The sequence below is a fragment of the Pseudophryne corroboree genome, chromosome 2 (genome assembly GCF_028390025.1).
Source record: "Pseudophryne corroboree isolate aPseCor3 chromosome 2, aPseCor3.hap2, whole genome shotgun sequence".
NCBI lineage: Eukaryota > Metazoa > Chordata > Amphibia > Anura > Myobatrachidae > Pseudophryne > Pseudophryne corroboree.
In genome coordinates, this window is record NC_086445.1 from 976,370,521 (window position 1) to 976,396,366 (window position 25,846).

General features: G+C 47.7%; 1 protein-coding gene across 2 annotated transcripts in view; it reads left to right on the forward strand.

Annotated features, from left to right (window-relative positions):
• Window positions 1-25,846, forward strand: part of JAM2 (junctional adhesion molecule 2) — a 171,605-nt gene that overhangs the window by 54,658 nt on the left and 91,101 nt on the right. The window contains exon 1 of one of the 2 annotated variants that reach the window (XM_063956374.1): window positions 23,958-24,237. The exons of the other annotated variant lie outside the window; for it this stretch is intronic. Within the exon in view, the coding sequence (XP_063812444.1) occupies window positions 24,204-24,237 (34 nt within the window). The 5' untranslated portion in view covers window positions 23,958-24,203. Of the gene's footprint in view, window positions 1-23,957; window positions 24,238-25,846 lie in introns of those variants that run through there. 2 annotated transcript variants of the gene reach the window in all.

Here is a 25,846-nt window from a genome sequence, read left to right on the forward strand (position 1 = left end):
GTTTATATGGGGTGCGGTTGCTACTCACACAGGTGCTGCCAGGTTTCTGTAAGTTCTGCTGCTGGGAGCCGGGGCTCTGTCGTGCTGAGGGTGTAGCATTAGCCTTTTATATATATAATATATATAGATGCTGTAGATCTGTAATGGGCAAGCTATAATGATGTTGCACTATATACACCAGTACTGGCACGTGTAATCTCACCAGTCCCTGCACAGCTCCCAGACAGTCTGAGGGTAGAGGCCACCAGCAGCTGTGCAGGGTGTGGGAGGGGTGAGCACAGGGCCCCGCCCTCCACCAGCGCACAATATATGAGCCAATTATCTTCCTCCGCATCATCTACAGCCCCAGCACCGACCGCTCCTCCTCCCAGTCACTGCACTGCTCACCCCACACAGGGTCTCACCCCTTCCTTCTGGACTGATCCACCTTCTCCCCCCGCCTGTAAGTAGCCACATGTGTCCTCAGAGATTGCACCAGGAGATTCTCCATCAGAAAATGGTGACCTGTGTCAGTGCCACTGCGTCCACCTCAAAATTGTCCGCACTGACTCCGGCATTCTCCTTTTTGTTATTTTTATTTTCAGCAGTGCTCCTCATAGTTAATGTATATGATAACGCTCAGTGCTCATCTATGTGTCTATGTATTTATACTGGAACAGATAGCCCATTCCTGTATACTAAAAGTCAAAGTTGAAACACTGATATTTCTAACATCCATTCTAGGGGCAGATGTACTAAGCCTTGGAGAGAGATAAAGTGGAGAGAGATAAAGAACCAACCAATCAGCTCATCATCCCGGAAGCTGCAGGAGCCTGACGATTTTTAGGGTAGTCCCCCGCAGCCTCCGAAAGTTAGATACTCTCCCACATCCAGCTTACTTCTTGCTGAAGCGGATAGGACAGGGACAAAATCCCTAAAATATCAGCGGCTGTGTGAAGGGGGGGGGGGGGGGTCTAAAGATGTGAATCACGCCGCTATGCCCCACCCCTACCCGGGGACACGCAAATTGCAGGCATTTCCCCTTCTTGGGGGTGGGGCCTAATGTCATGACAGTCCGGCCCCTGCTCCCTGAAATATCCTGCTGTGTCTCCTCTCTGGCCTTCTCCCAGGGATGAGTCCTAAAAGGTAGGTAAGTATGGCCTGTAACATGACAGGTGCTGATTGGTTTGGTACTTTATCTCTCTCTCTTCACTTTATCTCTCCAAGATTTGTTAAATGGAATGGTAATGCTTCTTTGAAGTCTGTTCGGCTAAGTGCGCAGAATAAGATTATACATGGCAGAATGTGCATTAACCACTTGCCTGGCATGGTCGCATCAGATGCGACTATGCCTGCAAGTGCTCTATCTGACCTGGTCGCACAGGATGCGACCAGTCAGATAGAGAGTGTTAGCAGCGACAGGGAAGATAAACTTCCCTCCGCTGCTGTTGTCAGAGGGTCCCTCTGCCTCCCTGCACTCTCCCCCTGTGTCTGCCGTGCTGCCGATCACTGCTGATCGGTCAGCACGGCAGGATCTCCCCCCTCCAGCGGCTGGCTGGGGAGATGGCAGCCGCTGGGGAGAGTAAATGAACGCTCCCAAGCCACCCCCCCCCCCGCCCCCCCCCCCCCCCCACCCCCCGTATATCTGAGGCTGTCCCGGCTTTCAAAATGAAAGCCGAGATAGTCCCGATGTTCCTATGGTCGAGATGTTCCCGAACGATGTTTTGATGTTTGGGGGGGGGAAAATTTAAAACATAATCAAATGTATTTTTTTTGCCCTTTTTTTTAACTAAAATCATTTGGGATAGGGTTAAAGTCATGTTCTTCACTTAATTCACTCATAAAAAAAACACGACAATTTCGGAGCGGTTTTCGGCTAAATAAATCGTCATTTAAGTGGTTAAGGGGTCTATTCGTGAAGCAGCGAAAAGAGTGGAGAAGTGAGCCAGTGGAGAAGTTTCCCATGGCAGCCAATCAGCTGCTCCATACAATTGTACAGTATGCAAATTATACATGTTACTTCAATGCTGATTGGTTGCCATGGGCAACTTCTCCACTGGCTCACTTCTCCACACTTTTCACTGCTTCATGAATAGACCCCGAAATCTTATAGATGGGGAAATGTAATAATGTGCCCTTTTCTCAGAGCTGAGACATTCTGCATTGTTACTTATCATAGCGTTGTATTAAACATAGTGTCGCCGCAGACGTATACAGTAATTACTCTAACAATCGATGTCTCCACTGTATCACAACCGCCTAGTGCTGACCGGAATGGCAGTACAAATGCAGACCTTCCGGTAAAGCAGCGGTTGCACTGCTGATCCAGTTACCATGCTGTATGCAGCCTTACCTTATGCAAGCGCCTGCACTCCTGGATCCACATAATGACTGTCAGTTCCATAACTGCTTCCCGAGTGGCTGCGTGCCCAAGGATGTGTGATGTATTACAGGGGATCTGTGCCCAGAGATGTGTCACACAGTACGGGGGCTGTGTGACGGATTGCATAAAATATCAGAGAAGCCAGAGAGTTGTGGGAGCCATTTAAGATGCTAATAAGAAAATAGTAGAGAGCAGAATATTTAGACTGCATAGCCACACCTACGGTAACACATCCAGCTACAGAACAGACTTACCGGTCATCTGTCCCGGCGCTTTCAGTGACCATTGCAGATTCCTGTTTGCTGGGACAACGCAGCATGGTTTGTGAGGGGTATGGGTCATTAGGTCGACCACACATAGGTCGACCTCTATTGGTCGACATGGCCAGTAGGTCGACATGCACTAGGTCGACATGAGGTTTTTTTTTTCTTCTTTTTTTGGTGTCGTTTTCTTCATAAAGTGACCGGGAACCCCAATTAGTGCACCGCGTCCCCTGAAGCTCGTCATGCTACGGGCAAGGTGCCTCGCTCTGCTACCGCTGCACTCGGCACAGGTTGCCATTCCCAATTGTAATCCACGTGGATCGTAAAGTATGAAAAAGTTCAAAAAATTAAATCATTTTTGAAAAACTCATGTTGACCTTTTCACATGTCGACCAATAGTGGTCGACCTAATGACCGAATCCCGTTTGCTAGCACAGCCACCTTTCACATGGGCGCTCTAACCCCCGTAATCTAGCTCTTCTATAACTGGGAAAACAAAACCATCAGCTATATAAATGCACTGGGGCTCATTTACAATGGGGCGTAAGTCAGTATTATGACAGGCCTCTCATACGTAACAGTACTTGTCTATGTATGTTGGGGAGGCAATCACCAGACCGCCTGTCGGGATTCCGGCTGTCGCAGTGCCGCCGCAGAAATCCCAACAGGCGGTGAAATGCTGGAATACCGGCGCCTCAGGCTTTTCTCCCTCTATGGGCGTCCACGACACCCATAGAGGGAGACTATAACCTGTGGTGAGTGCAATGAGCCGTGTCTGCAGCGTGGTAGCGCTGCGAACCCGCAAGGGACTTTTTTGCGCTCACCTCGCTGCCGACATACTTGTGTGCGGGATTCCGCTGTCGGGATCATGACAGGCGGGATCCCGGCCGCTGGTAAAAAGTATGTATTCCGTATGTTGCTTTCACAGTCTCCCCAAAATGCTGTCTCAAAAGTAGGCAAAGTATGATCCAAATGACATATATCGTATGCCACCAAAAGCTCTTCCCGTTACACAGGGAAGAGTGGATAAATGACTGGCATGGAATCTTGGCTGCAGTAACGTGACACTGGGGGTCATTCCGAGTTGATCGCTAGCTGCATTCGTTCGTTGTGCAGCTATGAGGCAAAAAAAGGCACTTCTGCGCATGCGTATGCAGCGCAATGCGCACACGCAGCGTACTTTTACAACGGACGATGTCGTTTCACACAGGGTCTAGTGATGCTTTTCAGTCGCACAGGCAGCCGCAGAGTGATTGACAGGAAGAGGGCGTTTCTGGGTGTCAACTGATCGTTTTCAGGGAGTGTTCGGAAAAACGCAGGCGTGCCAGGAAAAACGCAGGCGTGGCTGGGCTAACGCAGGGCGTGTTTGTGACGTCAAATCAGGAACTGAATGGTCTGAAGTGATCGCAAGCGCTGAGTAGGTTTGAAGCTACTCTGAAACTGCACAAAAATATTTTGTAGCCGCTCTGCGATCCCTTCGTTCGCACTTCTGCTAAGCTAAAACACACTCCCAGTGGGCGGCGGCATAGCGTTTGCATGGCTGCTAAAAACTGCTAGCGAGCGATCAACTCGGAATGACCCTCACTATGAGATAGCTGATGCATTATGGCGTTACAGCCCCTGCTTTGTCTTTATAGAAAACAGAACACAGAGTCACCCTAATGGAGCAGTGACAGACCGTGAAGCACAGAGCCTTTACAACCTGTCGCTGTATGGGACTGCTCCCGGTAATTCTATGGGGCTGCTCCCTGACTGTGCAGAGAATCATGTGGATTCTTCCAGTCGCTGCAGTTGTTGCAGTATAAAACGGATTTACAGGAATAACAGAAGTCAGCCGCTGGCTTATTGTCAGAGGTCCTCTTGTATGGCTATAAAATCTCTTCAGCTATTTTAGGGCCGACTGCACAAGGAAGATATACACATGGAGAAAACACGAACAGCTTCTACGTATTTGTTACAAGTTTTTCTCGCTGTACCCATCACCGGAGGCAGAAATCAAAAGCTGCATTTTTGAGGTATATTAGCCCTCAGATAGGCCTCAGCGGTTTGATTGTAATACATACTTGCCTACTTTTGAAAAAGCATTTCAGGGAGATTGTGAAAGTAACACCTGCGAGCGTGGACGTGTATTGCTACATCAGGGACGGATCTAGACTTTTCTTTAGGGGGGCGGTTTACTGTTTAATCTTGACTCCTCCCTCTACAGTCCCAACTCCTCCCGTCTGCAGTCCTAACTCCTCCTCTCTCAATTCTTACTGAACTTTTTGAGTGAGACTGAGATAGAGCTTTGTGATTGTTCTATCTACATGTGACTGTGCTATGGGGTAATTGTATTTATTAGCCCTAGTAGCCACACACCAGCAAGTGAGGGGCAAATGCTCTGTACCCCTTGCTCTCCTGTGCTGCTGTGGTATAAGCTGCAGCACATCGTTCTGCCTAAGGCTCTCCCAGGAGAGCTCTCTTCTGCTCAAAAGAGGGCGTGGCTATGACTGTGTTAGGGGGGGGGGGCGGTCGCCCCCTTCGCGCCCCCCTAGATCTGGCCCTGTGCTACATCTGCGAGGCGTGTCATAAAAATGTAAATGAGCCCCAAAGTTAGTAAGATCTGCTTGTTGAAGAAGACGCTGATGCTTTTCAGGGCTTGTTCGTATGTTGGGATCTATTCATGAAGCAGTGAAAAGAGTGGAGAAATGAGCCGGTGGAGAATTGCCCATGGCAACCAATCAGCTGCTCCGTACAATTGTATAATATGCAGTGTTACTTCAGTGCTGATTGGTTGCCATGGGCAACTTCTCCACTGGCTCATTTCTCCACACTTTTCACTGCTTCATGAATAGACCCTTCAGTGTTTTACAAGAGGTTCCATATATGGGTCCATGAGAAACCTTATTTAAAATCCGTGGCGGCTCCAGAGGTGGGGCAGTCCAAAATTCAAATAAGGGAGTCACGCCAACTGTCAGGGAGTCCTGGCTGGTGATGTTTGGAGTGGCAGTTGGTGTGGCTCCCCTATTTGAATTTTGGACTGTGCTGCAGCCCAACCTCTGGAACAGTCACTGTTAAAATGCATGTAGTGTTCTTTGTGCCTTATAACCAATGCAGGGAAATGGCACTGATGATCCCATTTGAATGTATTTCCCCCCCCAAGAATGTAACAGCTACGTAATGGGAGTAAGGTGGTCAGGGAGTTTGCTAGACTATTCAGAGAGTCAGGGAGTTTGCTACTGTTTCAGGGAGTCTCCCAGACAATCAGGGAGAGTGATTTAGAAAGTGACCACTTTAACATCTTTTCCTGTAGTCATGTCTATGACTTTATGCTAATACTAGTATCAGACCTTCCTCTGGTGTAAAAACCAGCATCTGGATGTGCAAGGACTCGGACGACCACTTTGAGTGCCTCAGACGCCGAAATACTGCCTGGTGCTCTATGCTTGGTGCAGATTCTCCTTCTGAATATGGCCCCCAAGTGAGTGATGTAAGCATCTGTGTACACGATCAGTACAGCGGCACGCCTGCAGTACTCCCATAACCCGCTTGTCTACGTGTGCCTGACTATACACCTCTCAGTCACCGCCTAGGAACACCCAGCTCATTTCCAGTACATTTCTCATAACGCACGTCTCAACTGCGCCTTTTTTGCACACGGGCAGTGGCAGAAAATCGCTCAACTCCATGAACATTGGCATTGCGTGCAAGCCAGAGACAGGCCCTAAATATTTTAAACTACCCTTTGTGTTTGTTTATGATATTTACCAAAGCCTTGATATCGTGGCTGAGTTGTGCTAAGGATGGGCAGTGACCATCAATGGTTAACAACTATTGATATTTTGCTAGTTGATGGTTTTCCTATCGATGGCAGATATTCGATGGTGATCCACCAACAATGGTTGAGAGGCGGCAACGTTTTCTTTTTTTCCCTTAGTGCAGAGGAATGGAGCTTAGCCCACACCGCTAAGCCCTACCCCTTCAGTGATTGGCCCACTTACCTGCCATTCCCTACAGCAAGGATTTCCATTGAGGGGTGTAGCTTCATGCCATCTATGTTAGTCACAGATAGTTCCACCATTGATGTTGACAAGCACACCCTATAATAAATTAGGTTCATGCATCCAAACTGTTCCCTTTGTAGCAGGTGACGGATCATGATATCTTACTATCACAAAGCCAAACATGACCCGAACGCAATTTCAGCGATTAATGCGATTTAAATGCTTTGACATGGGTTGGTACCGGGAGACCAGCGTTTGGGATCCCATTGGTCAGCATATGGACCCAGGGATCCCAGACGCTAGAATGCCGGCTGGGGGGGATCCCGACCACCAGTCACATGACTTCATCCTCTTTACCACACCTGAAAGCTCTTTCCCAGATACTTGTTAAACCTCTCAGGAATATTTAGATCCTCCTAAAAAGGAACCCTCCAGTACTTACCATGTATTTATTCCTAGTAAACAAGTGAGAGTTCCGAGCAGTTTAGCGTCATGCTGTGTTCTTCGCACAGTGCAACGTATCCATCATCACACGCAGCCCTACAAAGGATCACATCCTTTGTGTTCCTTCACATGTGTTCTTTATTAGTACCATATAAAATATCATATATACTAGCCGATATGAGCTACCTCCATAAAACTGATCCTGCTGGCAAAGTGTCTACGCTCACATTTCACTGCCTGCCCACTTATAATTGTTATGGCCTCTTCATGGAGCGAGCTGTACAGTGTTCCGGCGCGATGTATAGAGAGACACTCGCAGAGTAAACACTTGTGCTCTCCTGTCATAACAAACTTAGGGATGTTTGACATGTGAGCCTAAATTCAGTGTGTAACGCGTGCACGTGGCACAAATCGCAGCGCTTGATTAATGAAGATGCTAATGGAAATTCCCCTTTAGCTTTTAACCCCTCAGATACAGTAGGCAATGCTATATGTGTCCGTGTGTCTTATATAAGCAGTGGCTCTCGCCCATGGCTACGCCCTCATTGAAGTAGTTTCTGTCCGTATTGTTTTTATTTTTATTTGAGGTGTTTTAGTTGTATTAAGGAATCCCTACATTTTCACACCAAGTCGTGTATGTACGTCGCATAGAGGCCCGATGGCGGGAGTGACCTGTGGGACCAGCAGCATCACACAGATTGGTAGGGGATACACTTTCACCCACCGTTCACCCTGGACGGGATGCGGTTACATTGCCGGCAGTCGGGATCCCGGCGATCAGGGTACCGATGCCGGAATCCCGACCACTGACAGTGCTTATAGCAGAATCCTGGCTAACAGGGTCTATTCCCACTCGTGGGTGTCCACAACACCCAATGAGTGGGAATAGAACCTGTGTCGAGCGCAACGAACCACTGAGCCCGCATCGTGGTGAGCGCAGTGTGCCTACAAGGGGCTCCGTGCGCTAGTCCTCCTGCCAGCATTCTGGCGCCAGTATCCCAGCGTTGGTATGCTTACCACCAGGATCCCGGCCGCTGGCATACCACACCCAAGGCCCCTGGGCTTATGTGGCCCTGTACATAGGGATTGCCACGTCCCACCAACTGTGGCCTTAAGCACAATTACGTTTTTTGTGTGCTACTTACCCCCCTTGATTACAGACATAATGATATACTCCCTATCCCAGTGTTCCTCAAACCCGGTCCTTATGGAACCCTAACAGTGCAAGTTTTCTAGATCATCTAGCTGGAGCACAAGTGTGTTAATTAACTAACGCAATAGATCTACAGGTGGTACTAAATATTGCTGAGGATACCATGAAAACACGCGCTGTTTGGGTTACATGAGTGCCGGGTTTCAGATACACTGGCTTATCCTATTCCCTGATATATGCTAATGGAATAGGGAAGGTTCTATCAGAATCGGTTCAGTAGATTTTGAGTTACAAGGAACAGACAGACATTCTAGGATAGATAATTCAGTCTGGCTACCCTATATACTATACGTCTGAGCTGACATCACCTAAACATTTTACAATGACAAAGTTACAGTTTTATTTATAGGTATTGATTCTTTTTAATTCATTACTTCATCATCCCTACTATAAAACCAGAATGCATTTACCCTAGCCGCTTGTGTCACCCTGTTGTTTCCAAGTGGTTTTCCAGTTTCCCACCTGGTGATGACAACTTGGTTGTCATCATGTCTGTCCAGTCCTATGGAACTGAGGAGAAACACCATAGGAGAGGAATGGACGGGTCTTCCAGCACTGCGAGATTCCATTACAATGTGACTCAAGCAATGGGGAAAGACAGCAATAGTTGCTACATGGCGGCAGTAAAGGTTGAGGGGTGTTGTCCAAGACTGGAAGTTAACCCCCCCTCCCATGTACTCCTTCACTTCTACAACACATGCAGTCACATCATGTTCTGGTGGATTCCACATCTTGTACTGTATATATCTTGCTACTGGTAACTTCTACTTGGAAATGACAGCGGGACTTTTAACATATTTCAGAACATCTATGTTTTCTCTCACAGTTATGAGTGCTTGAAACTACGATCTCGTGTGTACAGATCCCTCCGCTGTCATCCTCGTGGAACTTCAACTTTTTCTCAACTCTGTTTTATGTCAAGTTCTATCTATGTGTCTTTACAGGGACATAACGGGGATACAGGACAGTTGTACTGGGCATGTTTTGCTGGCCCGTACCACATTCACTTAATGACCTTCTAGGGAACTTTAAAAGTCTCAAGGGGGAGATCTGTCAAACCTTGGAGAGAGTTTAAGTGGAGCAGTTGCCCATATTAACCAATCAGGTTCTAGCGTAGTCTATAAGATGACAGCTAGATAGTGACTGGTTGCTTTGGGCAACTTCTCTACTTTATCTCTCTCCAAGCTTTGATACAGCTACCCCTCAGATTATCTCTCTTGTGTATATTAGGAAAGTAGCAACCCATGCATTGGTCTAGAAAGTATCATGCAAAAGCAAAGAAATGTTCCACTTATGTCATTATTTCCTAGTTAACTTATTGTTAACATCGGATGAGACAAAATGGCCGCCTTTACTCTTTTTATGTGGCACGTGCAGTTTCTTGTTTGGGCTAAAGACCCTTTGTCCAACATTCATGCTGAAGTGTCTCTCTTCTATGCCTGATATGGAGACCTTTCCATTTACTGGCTTCCAAAAGTGACTGTTTGACTTTTGCGCATATAAAAGCATCAGCTCTGCTCATAATTAAGTGGTCTATTTACTAAGCCTTGGATGGAGATAAAGTGGTTGGCGATAAAGTCCCAGTCAATCAGCTCCTAACTGCCATGTCACAGGCTGTGTTTGAAAAATGACATTAGGAGCTGATTGGCCACTTTACCTCCATCCAAGTCTTAGTAAATAGTCCCCAAATGGTTTAGAGCTGTGGGATACTTTTATAGTCTGAAGACGCAGCATCAGATAAACTGCGTGAACATCAGACATCTGGGTAACTCTCAGGTAATGTTGCTGGGGCTAGTGTCTGCCCCACGCACAGAAAACTAAGGGGGTCATTCCGACCAGATCGCACGCTGCGCTTCTTCGCAGCCATGCGATCGGGTCGGAACTGCACATGTACTGCGGCTGCATTGCGCAGGCGCGTCTTTGCCCGACGAGCGACGCTGCTAACGAAGAAAACGGTCGCAGCGGCGACCGCAAGAAGATTGACAGTAGGAAGGCGGAACCGGGCATCAACTCACCATTTTCTGGGCGTGGAGATCCAAACGCAGGTGTGTCGAGGCGTTTGGAGGGTGGATGTCTGACGTCAACTCTGGGACCTGCAACGCTGGATTGATCGCACAGGGTAAGTAGCTCTTACCCTGGTCTTGTTCTACACAAAACTTTTTTTTTTGCATAGCAGGGCTGCACACGTGATCGTAGCCTTGCTATGCAAAAATACACTCCTCATAGGCAGCGTCTAGTTGATCGCACGGGCTGCAAAAAGTTCCAGCGTGCGATCAACTCGGAATGACCCCCTAAGTCAGCTCGTCCCCTGTTAGTCATGCTGTGGCTTTTGGGGCATAGTGACCGGTGTTGCAGGACCAGATCTGCTCATGAGCAAGAGTATTTACTGTATTTATCATATGTACAGTACTTGTTTCTTTTATCTGTGTGTAAGACGCTCGCTGGGTTTCTACTTGATACTGGGGGTCATTCCGAGTTGTTTGCTAGCTGAAAATGTTCACTGCGCAGCGGTGAAGCAAAAAAAGGCACTTCTGCGTATGCAGCACAATGCGCACCCGCGACGTACTTTCACAACGGCCGATGTAGTTTCACACAAGGTCTAGCGAAGCTTTTCAGTCGCACTGCTGGCCGCAGAGTGATTGACATGAAGTGGGCGTTTATGGGTGTCAACTGACCATTTTCAGGGAGTGTTCAGAAAAACGCAGGCGTGCCTGGAAAAGCGCAGGCGTGGCTGAGCGAACGCAGGACGTGTTCGTGATGTCAAAACGGGAACTGAACAGTCTGAAGTGATCGCAAGCGCTGAGTAGGTCTGAGGCTACTTTGAACTGCACAAAAATATTTTGTAGCCATTCTGCGATCCTTTTGTTCGCACTTCTGCTAAGCTAAAATACACTCCCAGTGGGAGGCGGCATAGCGTTTGCACGGCTACTAAAAACAGCTAGCGAGCGATCAACTCGGAATGACACCCACTGTACGAAAGTTTCCTATCTATAATATGAAAAAAATGACATGGCCGTAGATAGTGAAATTGTCATGATGCCATTATTGTACCGAACTGAGATCGGCTTGTGTGGCGCTGCATGCAGCAAGGTGTCCTAGGATATTACAATCATGATGTCGTTAACACACTCACGATGTCACTAACCGTGACACTGGTATTTTAGTCATAAAAAAAAGGACAACTGCAGTAACATTCCACAAATTCTCTGCAAATACAGCCTATTGCAGGTTTTTAGTTTTTTATCTATACTTCCCCTTTAAAGAGACAGAGTCATTTTCACCGGCAGACTATTTGGGTCTGACCTACGGTTACCGCACACAAAGTGTTGACACACAAGTCCTAATTTTAAACACAAAACGAAAGCAAAGTCACACAGTGAAAATACCTCGGGACCAGCTGTAACATTCCAGCCTATGGGAATCGGAGGGGTAGGAAAGGGGTGGAATGTGACGAGCTAGAGCAGCAGGTTCTAATAGCCAAAGAACAGAGCTTCACACTGGCCTCGCTCCTGCTGCCATTGTCTGGAAATATTCAATTTAGCCTGTCCCTCCAGTGTGACTCGTATTTGGGATGCCCAGATTGCTGCGATGCCTCCTGTGACCGGCATTCCTTAGCTTCTCCACATGCCACATACTTGTGAGGAGTCGGTAACAGCATCTTGTAGAATTCCATAATGCCCAAGGATACATTTTAGGCCAACACGGTTAGAGAGAGCACCTGGCCCTAGATTAGAAGCATAATATCCGTCACTAACTGTTCTTTTCTCACAGACAAGTAATCAGCTGCAGGGAAGGCCTTGCCGGATTTGTTCCTGATCCTTAAAGGTTGTCTTCCTGATGCAGTGGTTCCCAAACTTGGGGGTAAATTTACTAAGATGGGAGTTCTATTCAAGATGGGATGTTGCCCATAGCTACCAATCATATTCTACTTCTTATTTATCTAGCACCTTCTAGAAGATAATACCTGGAATCTGATAGGTTGCTATGGGCAACATCCCATCTTAAATAGAACTCCCATCTTAGTAAATTTACCCCTTGGTCCACAAGGCTGGTGTGGTATAGAAGATCTACAGTGCCTGGGTCGACATGCATTAGTTGACATGAACAAAAGGTAGACGGTCAAAAGGTCGACATGGCAATGGCATCTTTTTTAGCAAACAATATGTCTTAGTCGCAATGCGATTCGACTAGGATACACCAGGAGACTGTACTGATTCATTTCATATGTGACAGATAGATAGATATATCTATATGCGACTGCGGGGGTCATACAGACCAGAACGCAGCGTCCGCTACCCGGCCGCAAGGTAACTGACAGCAGCGGCTGTCAGGAGGGAGGGGGCTGTCACGGTGTTCCGAAGGTGGAGTGGCCCATACGGGGACGGGACGGGAGCGCTTTTGTGGTGGCTGTGTGACGCCACACACAACCGCATTTCAAAAATGGCGGCAGACCGTCTCGCAGCGCAGTCAGGGGTCAACCTTAATTCGACTTTGCAGACGTATAGGTAGGCGGCGCCACACATGCTGGGCGGCCTTTCCCTGTGCTGGGTGGCCCCCAGCATGTGAGGAGATGGACGCAGGCCTTGCTGAATCAGGTCCTGAGTGTATATGAAGCACGACGGAACATGGCGTGGCCTAGGTCAACAGTCAATAGGTTGACTCAGTATGGTTGACATGAATTAGGTTGACGGGTACCAAAGGTCGACAGTGCTTAAGGTCAACATGTTCAAAAGGACGACATAACAATGACCGACACACACATGGTTGACACTTTTTTGGGGGGTTTACATGTTTTTCTAACACTTGCTTGATTTACTATCCACGTGGACTATGATTGGGAATAGTAACCACTTTACCCGAAAAATGGTGAGGGAAGTGTGCCCACGAGGGTACACATTTCGACTGATGGGGGTGACATATCAAATGTACAGGATTTGACCCATTTTGACCCTGTTGGCTTTTTGTACCAGACCTTTTATCTGTCGGCCTTTTGTAACTGTCGACCTATTGCATACCGAAAATTTGACTATCGACCTAAACACTGCAGATTTACTATACCACACCCGGAAAAAAGGTGCAGCCGCTGCAAGGTAGCACTTCATATGCAGACTCAGAGACTCAGTCGCACACAGATATACAAGTGTCCCATAGATTAATCAGCACAGTCTCTTTGTACGTCCTTGTTGCATCGAGTTGTAACCAATATGCATTTGTATCATTAAAAAACACCGAGCATCTGCTGTAGTGCCCCCTTCATAGATCCTGGAATTAGTTTTTGCGGGGGATTTCCTGTAAATTTCCTTTACTACATATGTCCCTTAGATTCCAATGTGCATGACGAGATAACGCTTCAAAACAAATTCTGAAAATAATGTGCAACTATTTGTTCCTGAGACTAAAGGGCCCCATACACTACAACGATATGTTTGAGGCTGAAGTCGGAGACGATTTCCCTTGAACTCTCCTGGGAGCTTCCCGTGAGTGGTTCCATACGATTTAGTACATTTTGCATGCAATATATCGTATGCGATCCCAGCTATACCTGCGGGAACCGGCATATCACGAGTGCAGCACTAACGATCTAGGGGAGCCGATCCGACCCTCACGGGAACGCGCATCGGATCGGATAGGATCTTAAACACATCCAAAATGCCCGATTTCACCCGATATATCGTTCCGAATGCCCGAAATTGGATGAAATCGGGCAGTACCTAGTATAGTATGTATATAATTTACGGGGCTGTACCGTCAGAAAGTAATTGTGTAAAACTGTATTTCACATTTTTGCTCATTCTTCCTTATATACAGCCTGTAAAATGAAAATACATTTATTCCAAAAGAAAAAAGTTCTCCAAATTAATAATATAAAACTTACTTAAACAAACTTAAAATACATAAAGAGGGGCTCTGTCTGTGTTTTACGTGGTATACTGGTAACATAGTATACTATACTGTATATATTTTATGACAGGTGTGTGAATTATATACTATACCTAGCATCCATTTTACAATTTTAAGAAACTCTATTTATATCCATATATACGGGTTGGGTTTGTGTGACCGACCGCCGGTCACCATACTGACGCCGGGATCCTGGCTTTTAGATGGGCGGCGTGGACGGGGGTAGGGGGGCGTGCGCAATGCATACCCCTCTTACGACTACAGAAATATTTAGCAGCGCCCACTTGAAGGGGAGCGCCGGCGACTGAGTGTGTGCCCAAATGGATGAACACTTAAATTGCTCTGTCAGACGCCATCTAGTGGTGCAAAACACTTTAATTCCTCCCATAGAGGTGAGGAGCAGCTATAACCTTTTATTATCTAGGATTTTCATTTAGACTTAACGATACAAACGTCATCCCTATTGATAGTAAACCATCTCCATAAATTTGTCTGGTCAAGAAGGGGTGAGACCCCCTCCAGCGACCTATGGTAAGTTCTGAGAAGTCTTGTATAGGTGGAACAAAGTGTATATCGTGGAACATGCTGCGATTCCTATATATGGGAGGGTTACCCTTGAGCTGTACTCCTAGCAGCCAGTCCTCACACACGCTTATTTTTTTTACTGCGCTCCTGACAAAGCAGAACATTTATACTGAGAGAACAGCATGCGGAGCTGACACGAGAGTAACGAGTCCCGCTTGGTGGCAATATGCTTCTCTGCCGAGTACGACCAATCTGACCCAATGCCAGCAAATGAAACATCTGCTTCTGGCTATTTATGAACTGTTTACATGTAACAACAACAAAAAGTTCTGTGGTCACATTCTGTATCTGTATGTGATTAATAGAGAGAGGTTCTTACAAGGAAACCTGGATCTTTGCTTCTGTGTGACAAAAAGAAAACAGAAAAACCACAATTCTTGATAATTGAGAAATAGACGTTAATGTTACCATAATAAATAGCTGTTTAAATAAAGTCCAAGGAAGAAATTATCTATACTTACCTGATCCCAGGGATAATGGGAAAGATGTTTATTTCCTGAGCAAGTGGAGGGAAATGATCTTTTGTCATTCATAGCCGCCAATGGCAGGGTGGTTCCAGTATGAAAGATAGATAGTGTCTAGTTAGACAGTCAATAGATAGACACCATGGGGTTTATTTACTAATATTCGTGTTTTTGCCGATTTTAAGGGTGTTTGAACTCGAATGTTATCGGGTGCATTTTACTGCAACTTTTTGAATCCTGATACGATCATTCACTAATGCTGCTTTCACATCGCAAAACCTGCTTTTGAAATGGTATTTGAAACGGTTCTTAAAACGGGTCTGAGCAGTTAAACCCCTTTCACATCTCATGTTGTAACCAGTAAATTACCATTTCATTCCCGTTTTGGTACCTTTCACACTGAACCCGTTTCACCCATAGAAAACAGTGGTTGTCATTATAAATGGACTTTTCTGGCCCACACATTATTATTAATCACTAATTAATTCATTATTAATAATTTGGATAGTCGTACGATGGAACCCAGCAGCTTGAAGCATATCTATTTTTATTAGATGGGATTAGGTACTTGGTTTGTCTTTTTTGGAGGCACAAGTATTATTTATATATTTTTTAAAATTATTATTATTTTTTTTAGATGGAATGGTTAAATACAGGAAAAAAATGGCGTGGGGTCCCCCCTCCAAAACATAACCAGCCTCGGGCTCTTCGAGCTGGTCCTGGTTCTAAAAATGCGGGGGAAAAATTGACAGGGGATCCCCCGTATTTTTAAAACCAGCACCGGGCTCTGCGCCTGGTGCTGGTGCAAAAAATACGGGGGACAAAACGAGTAGGGGTCCCCCGTATTTTTCACACCAGCATCGGGCTCCACTAGCTGGACACAAGTCCCAGCAAGCCTCCCCCGCAAGCTGGTACTTGGAGAACCACAAGTACCAGCATGCGGGAGAAAAACGGGCCCGCTGGTACCTGTAGTTCTAATGGGGAAAAAATACCCAAATAAAAACAGGACACAGACACCGTCGACAGTAAAACTTTATTACACACTGCCGACACACACATACTTACCTATGTTCACATGCCGACATCGGTCCTCTTCTCCATGTAGAATCCAGGGGTACCTGAAAATAAAAGTTCAATATACTCACCTCAGCCATGGTCCAGAGATAAATCCACGGACTTGGCAAAAAAAGAAAACGAACACCCGGACCTGCGGACCGAAAGGGGTCCCATGCTGACACATGAGACCCCTCTCCCCGAATGCCGGGACATCACGTGACTCCTGTCACTGAAGTCCCTTCAGCCAATCAGGAAGCGCTACTTCCGTGGCGCTCACCTGATTGGCTGTGCACTGTCTGAGCTGTCAGACAGCGCATCGCAAAGCCGCTCCATTACTTTCAATGGTGGGAAGTTTGCGGCTAGCGGTGGGGTCACCCGCCGGTCAGCCGCTGACCGGCGGGTGACCCCACCGCTAGCCGCAAACTTCCCACCATTGAATATAATGGACGGAGATGTGCGATGCGCTGTCACAGCACAGACAGCGCACAGCCAATCAGGTGAGCGCCACGGAAGTAGCGCTTCCTGATTGGCTTAAGAGACCTTTCTGTGACAGCTGTCACTGACAGGTCTCATTCGGGGATAGGGGTCTCATGTGTCAGCATGGGACCCCTTTCGGTCCGCAGGTCCGGGTGTTCGTTTTCTTTTTTTGCCAAGTTCGTGGATTTATCTCTGGACCATGGCTGAGGTGAGTATATTGAACTTTTATTTTCAGGTACCCCTGGATTCTACATGGAGAAGAGGACCGATGTCGGCGTGTGAACATAGGTAAGTATGTGTGTGTCGGCAGTGTGTAATAAAGTTTTACTGTCGACGGTGTCTGTGTCCTGTTTTTATTTGGGTATTTTTTTCCCATTAGAACTACAGGTACCAGCGGGCCCGTTTTTCTCCCGCATGCTGGTACTTGTGGTTCTCCAAGTACCAGCTTGCGGGGGAGGCTTGCTGGGACTTGTAGTACTACTGGAAAAAACAATATCTTTTCATTTACAACAAAGGCTATCAGCCCCCCCATCCGCAGCCCATTGGATGGGGGGGGACAGCCTCGGGCTTCACCCCTGGCCCTTGGGTGGCTGGGGGGGGGGGGACCCCTTGATTGAAGGGGTCCCCACTCCCCCAGGGTACCCCGGCCAGGGGTGACTAGTTGGATATTTAATGCCACGGCCGCAGGGCACGGCATAAAAGTGACCCCCGGCTGTGGCATTATCTGTCCAGCTAGTGGAGCCCGATGCTGGTGTGAAAAATACGGGGGACCCCTACTCGTTTTGTCCCCCGTATTTTTTGCACCAGCACCAGGCGCAGAGCCCGGTGCTGGTTTTATAAATACGGGGGATCCCCTGTCAATTTTTCCCCCGCATTTTTAGAACCAGGACCAGCTCGAAGAGCCCGAGGCTGGTTATGCTTTGGAGGGGGGACCCCACGCCATTTTTTATCGTGTTTTTCACATTTAAACGTTTATAAAGCCACTCTCTCATGTGTCTCCTGTGTTTTCCAAGCTGTTTCCTGGTTGTGGCTGGTGACATCACACATGGAGACAGCCTATCATCTTCTGGGGCTTGCAAATACCGTTTCAGACCCTTTCACACTGCACATTGAAATGGGACTGAAACGGGTAGGACCCTTCTTTTTTACCGTTTCAAAATACCGGTATTTTGAAAACGGTAAATTGAAGGGGACCCTTTCACATCGCAGCTTGACCCGTTTAGGAAGCCAGTTAAAACGGCAAAATACCGGGTATAAGCTGCGGTGTGAAAGGGGTATAAGCTGCCGAGTTTTGCACATTCGTTTTTTCCGATGTCGATGTGATTCGTAATGTCAGGCAGTGTTTTACGGGAGTGATGAGTAAAACACTGCCTGACAAAACACAAGGAATCCCGGCCGGATCTGTGAGATCCGTGCAGGGCTTCATTGTGTACCTTAAAAATGTGTTTTAATTGTTTTTAAATGTGAAAAAAATTGCGTGGGGTCCCCCCTCCTAAGCATAACCAGCCTCGGGCTCTTTGAGCCGGTCCTGGTTGAAAAAATATGGGTAAAAAATTGACAGGGGTTCCCCCATATTTGATCAACCAGCACCGGGCTCTGCGCCTGGTCCTGGTGCAAAAAATACGGGGGACAAAAAGAGTAGGGGTCCCCCGTATTTTTTGTACCAGCACCGGGCTCCACTAGCTGGACAGATAATGCCACAGCCGGGGGTCACTTTTATACAACGCCCTGCGGCCGTGGCGTTAAATACCCAACTAGTCACCCCTGGCCGGGGTACCCTGGAGGAGTGGGGACCCCTTCAATCAAGGGGTCCCCCCCCCAGCCACCCAAGGGCCAGGGGTGAAGCCCAAGGCTGTCCCCCCCATCCAAGGGCTGCGGATGGGGGGCTGATAGCCTTGTTGAGAATGTACGAATATTGTTTTTTGCAGAAGTACTACAAGTCCCAGCAAGCCTCCCTCGCAAGCCGGTACTTGGAGAACCACAAGTACCAGCATGCGGGGGGAAATGGGCCTGCTGGTACCTGTAGTTCTACTGCAAAAAAAATACCCCAAAAAATACAGGACACAGACACCGTGAAAGTACAACTTTATTACATTCATTCCGACACACACATGCTTACCTATGTTGACACGCCGACTCTGGCCACGTCTTCGTCTGTCGACGTCTCCAAGTCGAAGCCGGGGTACCTGAAAATAAAATTATACTCACCTAAAGCCAGTGTGTCCTGTTCTTTTTTTTGTAATCCACGTACTTGACAAAAAAAAAAAAACCCGACCACGCACTGAAAGGGATCCCATGTTTTCACATGTGACCCCTTTCCCCGACTGCCAGGACCCCCCCTGACTACTGTCAAAGAGGGTCCCTTCTGCCAATCAGGGAGCGCCACGTCGTGGCACCCTCCTGATTGGCTGTGTGCTCCTGTAGTGTCTGTCAGGCAGCACACGGCAGAGATACAATGTAGCGCCTATGCGCTACATTGTATCCAATGGTGGGAACTTTGCGGTCAGCGGTTGACCGAAAGTAACCTCACCGCTGACCGCAAAGTTCCCACCATTGGATACAATGTAGCGCATAGGTGCTACATTGTATCTCTGCCGTGTGCTGCCTGACAGACACTGCAGGAGCACACAGCCAATTAGGAGGGTGCCACGACGTGGCGCTCCCTGATTGGCAGAAGGGACCCTCTTTGACAGTAGTCAGGGGGGGGTCCTGGCAGTCGGGGGAAAGAGGTCCCATGTGAAAACATGGGACCCCTTTCAGTGCGTGGTCGGGTTTTCGGTTTTTTTTTTTGCCAAGTATGTGGATTACAAAAAAAAGAACAGGACACACTGGCTTTAGGGGAGTATAATTTTATTTTCAGGTTCCCCGGATTCGACTTGGAGACGTCGACAGACGAAGACGTGGCCAGAGTCGGCGTGTCAACATAGGTAAGTATGTGTGTGTCAGAATGAATGTAATAAAGTTGTACTTTCACGGTGTCTGTGTCCTGTTTTTTGGGGGGTATTTTTTTGGGAGTAGAACTACAGGTACCAGCTGGCCCGTTTCCCCCCCGCATGCTGGTACTTGTGGTTCTCCAAGTAACGGCTTGCGGGGGAGGCTTGCTGGGACTTGTAGTTCTTCTGCAAAAAACAATATTCGTACATTCTCAACAAGGCTATCAGCCCCCCATCCGCAGCCCTTGGATGGGGGGGACAGCCTCGGGCTTCACCCCTGGCCATCGGGTGGCTGGGGGGGTGACCCCTTGATTGAAGGGGTCCCCACTCCTCCAGGGTACCCCGGCCAGGGGTGACTAGTTGGGTATTTAATGCCACGGCCGCAGGGCGCTGTATAAAAGTGACCCCCGGCTGTGGCATTATCTGTCCAGCTAGTGGAGCCCGGTGCTGGTACAAAAAATACGGGGGACCCCTACTCTTTTTGTCCCCCGTATTTTTTGCACCAGGACCAGGCGCAGAGCCCGGTGCTGGTTGATCAAATATGGGGGGAACCGCTGACATTTTTTTTACCATATTTTTTCAACCAGGACCGGCTCAAAGAGCCCGAGGCTGGTTGTGCTTAGGAGGGGGGACCCCACGCAATTTTTTTTCCAGTTTTTACACTAAACACACCCTTTCCCATAGATAACCATGCACAGATGTCAGTGATCCGTGCATGGTTATCCAAACTCGACTGGAAAAAGCAGGTCTATTTTTTTGCTGCTTTTTTTAACGATTCGGAAAAAAATAGACCCGCACTTGAGGCCTCAGAGACTAACACCCAAATACGAATTAATAGTGAATTCCCGTATTCTATGAAATAATAGCCGCGTTTGACCGATGGTCTATTCTTTCGTATTTCTGAACGTTGTCATTCAAACCATTACGAATAGTCCAAACACTGCCGAGATTTGTGCTTAGTGAATTCCCGGATGGGACTTAGAAAAAAACCCACAAATCGGCCAAACTCGGATTTTTAGTAAATACTGGCCCATATGTTAGATGGACATTAGGTCGACAGGGTCAAAAGGTCGACATGGAAAAGGTCGACAGGTCAAAAGGTCGACATGGTCAAAAGGTCGACATGAAAATGGTCGACATGAAAAAGGTAGACACTATGTTTTTTGCATTTTTGTGGTTTGTGTGGATAGTTTTGTCATCTGGGACCCCCAATTGTAGAAAGGCATACCCTCGCCGGGCTCGCCACGCTTCGGGCACGGTGGCTCGCTGCGCTCGCCAAAAGGTTTATAACCAACTCTATGCCGACATGGATAGAGAAGGTATGAAATAATCCAAAAACATGTTACATTAAAAAAAAAAACATTTGTCTATCTTTTTTTATGTCGACCATTTTCATGTCGACCTTTTGACCATGTCGACCTTTTGACCTGTCGACCTTTTGAACTGTCTACCTTTTCCATGTCGACCTTTTGACCCTGTCGACCTTTTGACCCTGTCGACCTTTTGACCCTGTCGACCTAATGTCTGTCTAATATATGGTGTCTATCTATTGACTGTCTAACTAGACACTGTCTATCAAACGGATAGGTGGCAGGGTCATATAATAAGGTACTTAAGTGATGCCATTATAACATATTCCCCAGAGCTCGCTTCCCACTCCAGCCTATGGTGGTCATTCCGAGTTGATCGCAGCAAGCAACTTTTTGCTGCTGCTGCTGCGATCAACTAGTCCACGCCTATGGGGGAGTGTATTTTAGCTTAGCTAAGCTAAAAAAATTTCAAGCAAAAGAAGACTAGCCCTGGACATACTTACCCTGTGCGACGATCCCTGCGATGCTGGAGCCGGCTTTGACGTCAGACATCCGCCCTCCGTTCTTCTGGACACGCCTGCGTTTTACTCACCACTCCCGAAAACGGCTCCAAACGGTCCGGATCCACCCTGGAACGCCTTCTTCCTGTCAATCTTCTTTGTGGTCGGCTCTGCGACCTCTTCCTTTGTAAGCCGCAATGTAACCCGGCGACCCCTGTCACCGGGTAACCACGCGCACTGCGGCTGCCGTGCATGCGCATTCCACACCCGTTCGCACTGCAGCGATAAACCGATGCGTGCGAATGGGTCGGAATGACCCCTTATATCTCTCCCTGGTCTGGTGCCTGCTTCTCCCTGGATACCCAGTGCTGGACACACTACAGGCACGTACACTGCCCACTTCCTATCATGGGATCCAACTCTTAGAGCTCTCCCTTGTGGATCCTCAGTGTCTGGCTCTGCTCGGCTCCCTCTGTCATTGTATGCTACTCTCTTGCCATAGCAGAATCCACCCTTGCGGTTCCGGTGAGTTGTGCCTGCAGTGCCCCCCTTTCCAGATTTCCCCATTCATACAAGATACTCATTTAAGAATTTTACAATATTGTCATGATTTGGTACTCGTACGCATATTTTCCCCAACCGTTGAACGTGGTAAAACACATGGCTATTCTCCCCAATAACAGAAGTAACAACGCTGCCATCTGTCGCAGTTGGACACATAGGGCAGATGTATTAAGCCTGGAGAAGTGATAAAGCAGGGATAAGTGCAAGGTGATAACGCTCCTGTCATTTTTCAAATCCGTAATGATTGGTTGGTGCGTTATCACCTTGCACTTATCACTGCTTTTTCACTTCTCCAGATTAATACATCTGCCCCATATTACCTTTGTTATGGGTCTATTCATGAAGCAGTGAAAAGAGTGGAGAAGTTGCCCATGGCAACCAATTAGATGCTCTGTACAATTGTATAGTATGCAAATTATAAATGTTACTTCATTGCTGATTGGTTGCCGTGGGCAACTTCTCCACTGGCTCACTTCTCCACACTTTTCACCGCTTCATGAGTAGACCCCTTAGTCTGGGGTACCTGTGCAGAAACAGGGCTATTCTTCCCCACAATATCATCAATGACATCACCATAAGCTATACACTCAGAACGCATTCTGCCTGAATCAGTTGCCAACAAGACATTCATATTATACCACGCAACTCCTGATCCCCAATGTGCTATTGGCGCTGCGTGACTGCAGCCCATCCATTCCTCATGCAGATAGTCTTCCTCTGGATTATTTTCTTTGGATCTTTGCTGAACACACAAGAGTATAAAATGTGATTTTCAATCTGGCACAGATCTTGTTTACGTACAACACTTCCCCATGTGAAAAACAAATATGTGGAGCCCCAACTTTGATTGGTGGATAATAAACCAAGGTGTCTATTCATGAAGCAGTGAAAAGAGTGGAAAGAGTGGAGAAGTGAGCCTGCTCATGGCAACCAATCAGCTGCTCCGTCCAATTGTATAGTATGCAAATTGTAAATGTTACTTCAATGCTGATTGGTTGCCATGGGCAACTTTTCCACTGGCTCACTTTTCCATACTTTTCACTGCTTCATGAATAGACCCCAAGTCTCTTAGGGGTCTATTCATGAAGCATTGAAAAGGGTGGAGAAGTTAGCCAATGGAGAAGTTGCTCATGGCAACTAATCAGCATTAAAGTAACATTTATAATTTGCATACCATACAATTGTACGGAGGAGCTGATTGGTTGCCATGGGTAACTTCTCCACTGGCTCACTTCTCCACTCTTTTCACTGCTTCATGAATAGACCCCCTAGTCTGTAGTGATGAGTATAAAGTTCTTTTCTCTGTATTCCAACAACAACCTCCCAGAGAGTCCTTTTGATAATAACTTGTCAGTCACAAAGTTTCAATATGATTGTACTCCACATTCATAGTACTCCTCATTTCTTCACATAAAATAGGCACACTCCTGATGAAGGACCAGCAGGTCCGAAACATGTTGAGCCAGTGACACTTGGACCCCTGGAGTTTGACTTTTGGAATTCACCTGCACCTGCCCTGGGCTGAAAGCATTGGTTTCCAGGACCTTTGTGGCCAGCCTGTCATCCACCAACTGGCTGGACATGTGATGCAGAGTTTAAGCTGGGCTAGTTGATTAGAGGGATACCACCCATTTGGGTTTATTCATGAAACAGTGAACAGAGTGGAGAAGTTGCCCATGGCAACCGATCAGCTGCTATGTATCATTTTATAGAATACACTTGATAAATGTTATTTCAAAGCTGATTGGTTGCTATGGGCAACTACTCCACTGGCTGACTTCTACACTCTTTTCTCTTTCATCCATCTGGGGGACGCTGCGCACTTACTAATGGGTTAGAGTGTGTGGGATTGGGAGTTTGGCACAGAACCTATAAAAAACTAACTCCTCCCCCCTCTAACCCCTCCCATCTCCTTCCTGCTCAGCAGATTACCTCAGTTTTAGTTTTGTGCCTGAGGAGTACAGGCACAGATTCCTTCAGTGTAGATTTTAGTTAGGTTTCTGTTGTTTATTTTGATTTTACTTATGTGTGCTTAGTCCCTGTTTACAGGAGACACGTATACTAGGAGTGGGGTTAGTTAGTTATGTGTCTCCCACTCCCCAGAGCCTCTAAGAAGCCACCATACTCTTAGTCACTGGGGCTTACTTGATGCAGGATGGATTTCCTAGGAGGCACTGTACTGGTAAGACAGCCACAACCTGCCTGGGCAGCGTTGGGCTGTTATTGCATATATGGTATTTATAATAATTGTATTTATTATTGTGCAGCGCTGGTGTATGCGGACCCCCCTCCCTGCTCAGAGCGGACGGAGCGGTTCAGTCCCGCTTCCGCCGCTCATTTCATGGAAGCCGCGTCTTGTCAGACAGCAGCGGTAGTCATTTCAATGATTTTACGGAGCTCAGTTGCGGGGGTGGGGAGGCTGTACCGCGGCGGGACGCAGGAGGATGTTGTGTTCGCGCTCCGTTCTCCCGCCCAACAGCGTCTTACCGCCGCCGTCCTCACTCTGTGGGGGCAGGACTCAGCTATAGGCGCCATCTTCTATCTCTGCAAGAGACCATCCGTCAGGTCAGCGGGGGATACTGCGCTGCACATAACACAGCGTCTCACCCTGTTAGTACAGGCGGAGAGCAGCAAAAACAGCAAGTATAACACAGCCCTTTCATATGCTCTGGAGCTCGTTTATTCTAAGGGATTCTTTAGTGCTCTTTAGTGATCCTTTAGTACATATATTTCGGTAATCTCACTGTAATAGAGTTATTTTCTCTAACGTCCTAGTGGATGCTGGGGACTCCGTCAGGACCATGGGGAATAGCGGCTCCGCAGGAGACAGGGCACAAAAAGTAAGCTTTTAGGATCACATGGTGTGTACTGGCTCCTCCCCCTATGACCCCCCTCCAAGCCTCAGTTAGGTTTTTGTGCCCGTCCGAGCAGGGTGCAATCTAGGTGGCTCTCATAAAGAGCTGCTTAGAAAAAGTTTTTTAGGTTTCTTATTTTCAGTGAGTCCTGCTGGCAACAGGCTCACTGCTACGAGGGACTTAGGGGAGAGAAGTGAACTCACCTGCGTGCAGGATGGATTTGCTTCTTAGGCTACTGGACACCATTAGCTCCAGAGGGATCGAACACAGGCCCAGCCATGGAGTCCGGTCCCGGAGCCGTGCCGCCGACCCCCCTTGCAGATGCCGAAGTTGAAGAGGTCCAGAGGTCCGGAAACAGGCGGCAGAAGACTTTCAGTCTTCATAAGGTAGCGCACAGCACTGCAGCTGTGCGCCATTGTTGTCGGCACACTTCACACCAGCGGTCACTGAGGGTGCAGGGCGCTGGGGGGGGCGCCCTGGGCAGCAATGTATAATACCTTTTTCTCTAACGTCCTAGTGGATGCTGGGGACTCCGTCAGGACCATGGGGAATAGCGGGCTCCGCAGGAGACAGGGCACATCTAAAAAGCTTTTTTAGGTCACATGGTGTGTACTGGCTCCTCCCCCTATGACCCTCCTCCAAGCCTCAGTTAGGTTTTTGTGCCCGTCCGAGAAGGGTGCAAACTGGATGGCTCTCTTAAGGAGCTGTTTAGTAAAGTTTTTTTTTAGGTTTCTAATCAGTGATTCCTGCTGGCGACAGGATCACTGCAACGAGGGACTTAGGGGAGAGACTTGCAACTCACCTGCGTGCAGGAGGATTGAAGTTTTAGGCTACTGGACACTGAGCTCCAGAGGGAGTCGGAACACAGGTCAGCCTGGGGTTCGTCCCGGAGCCGCGCCGCCGATCCCCCTTACAGACGCTGAAGAAAGACGGCGG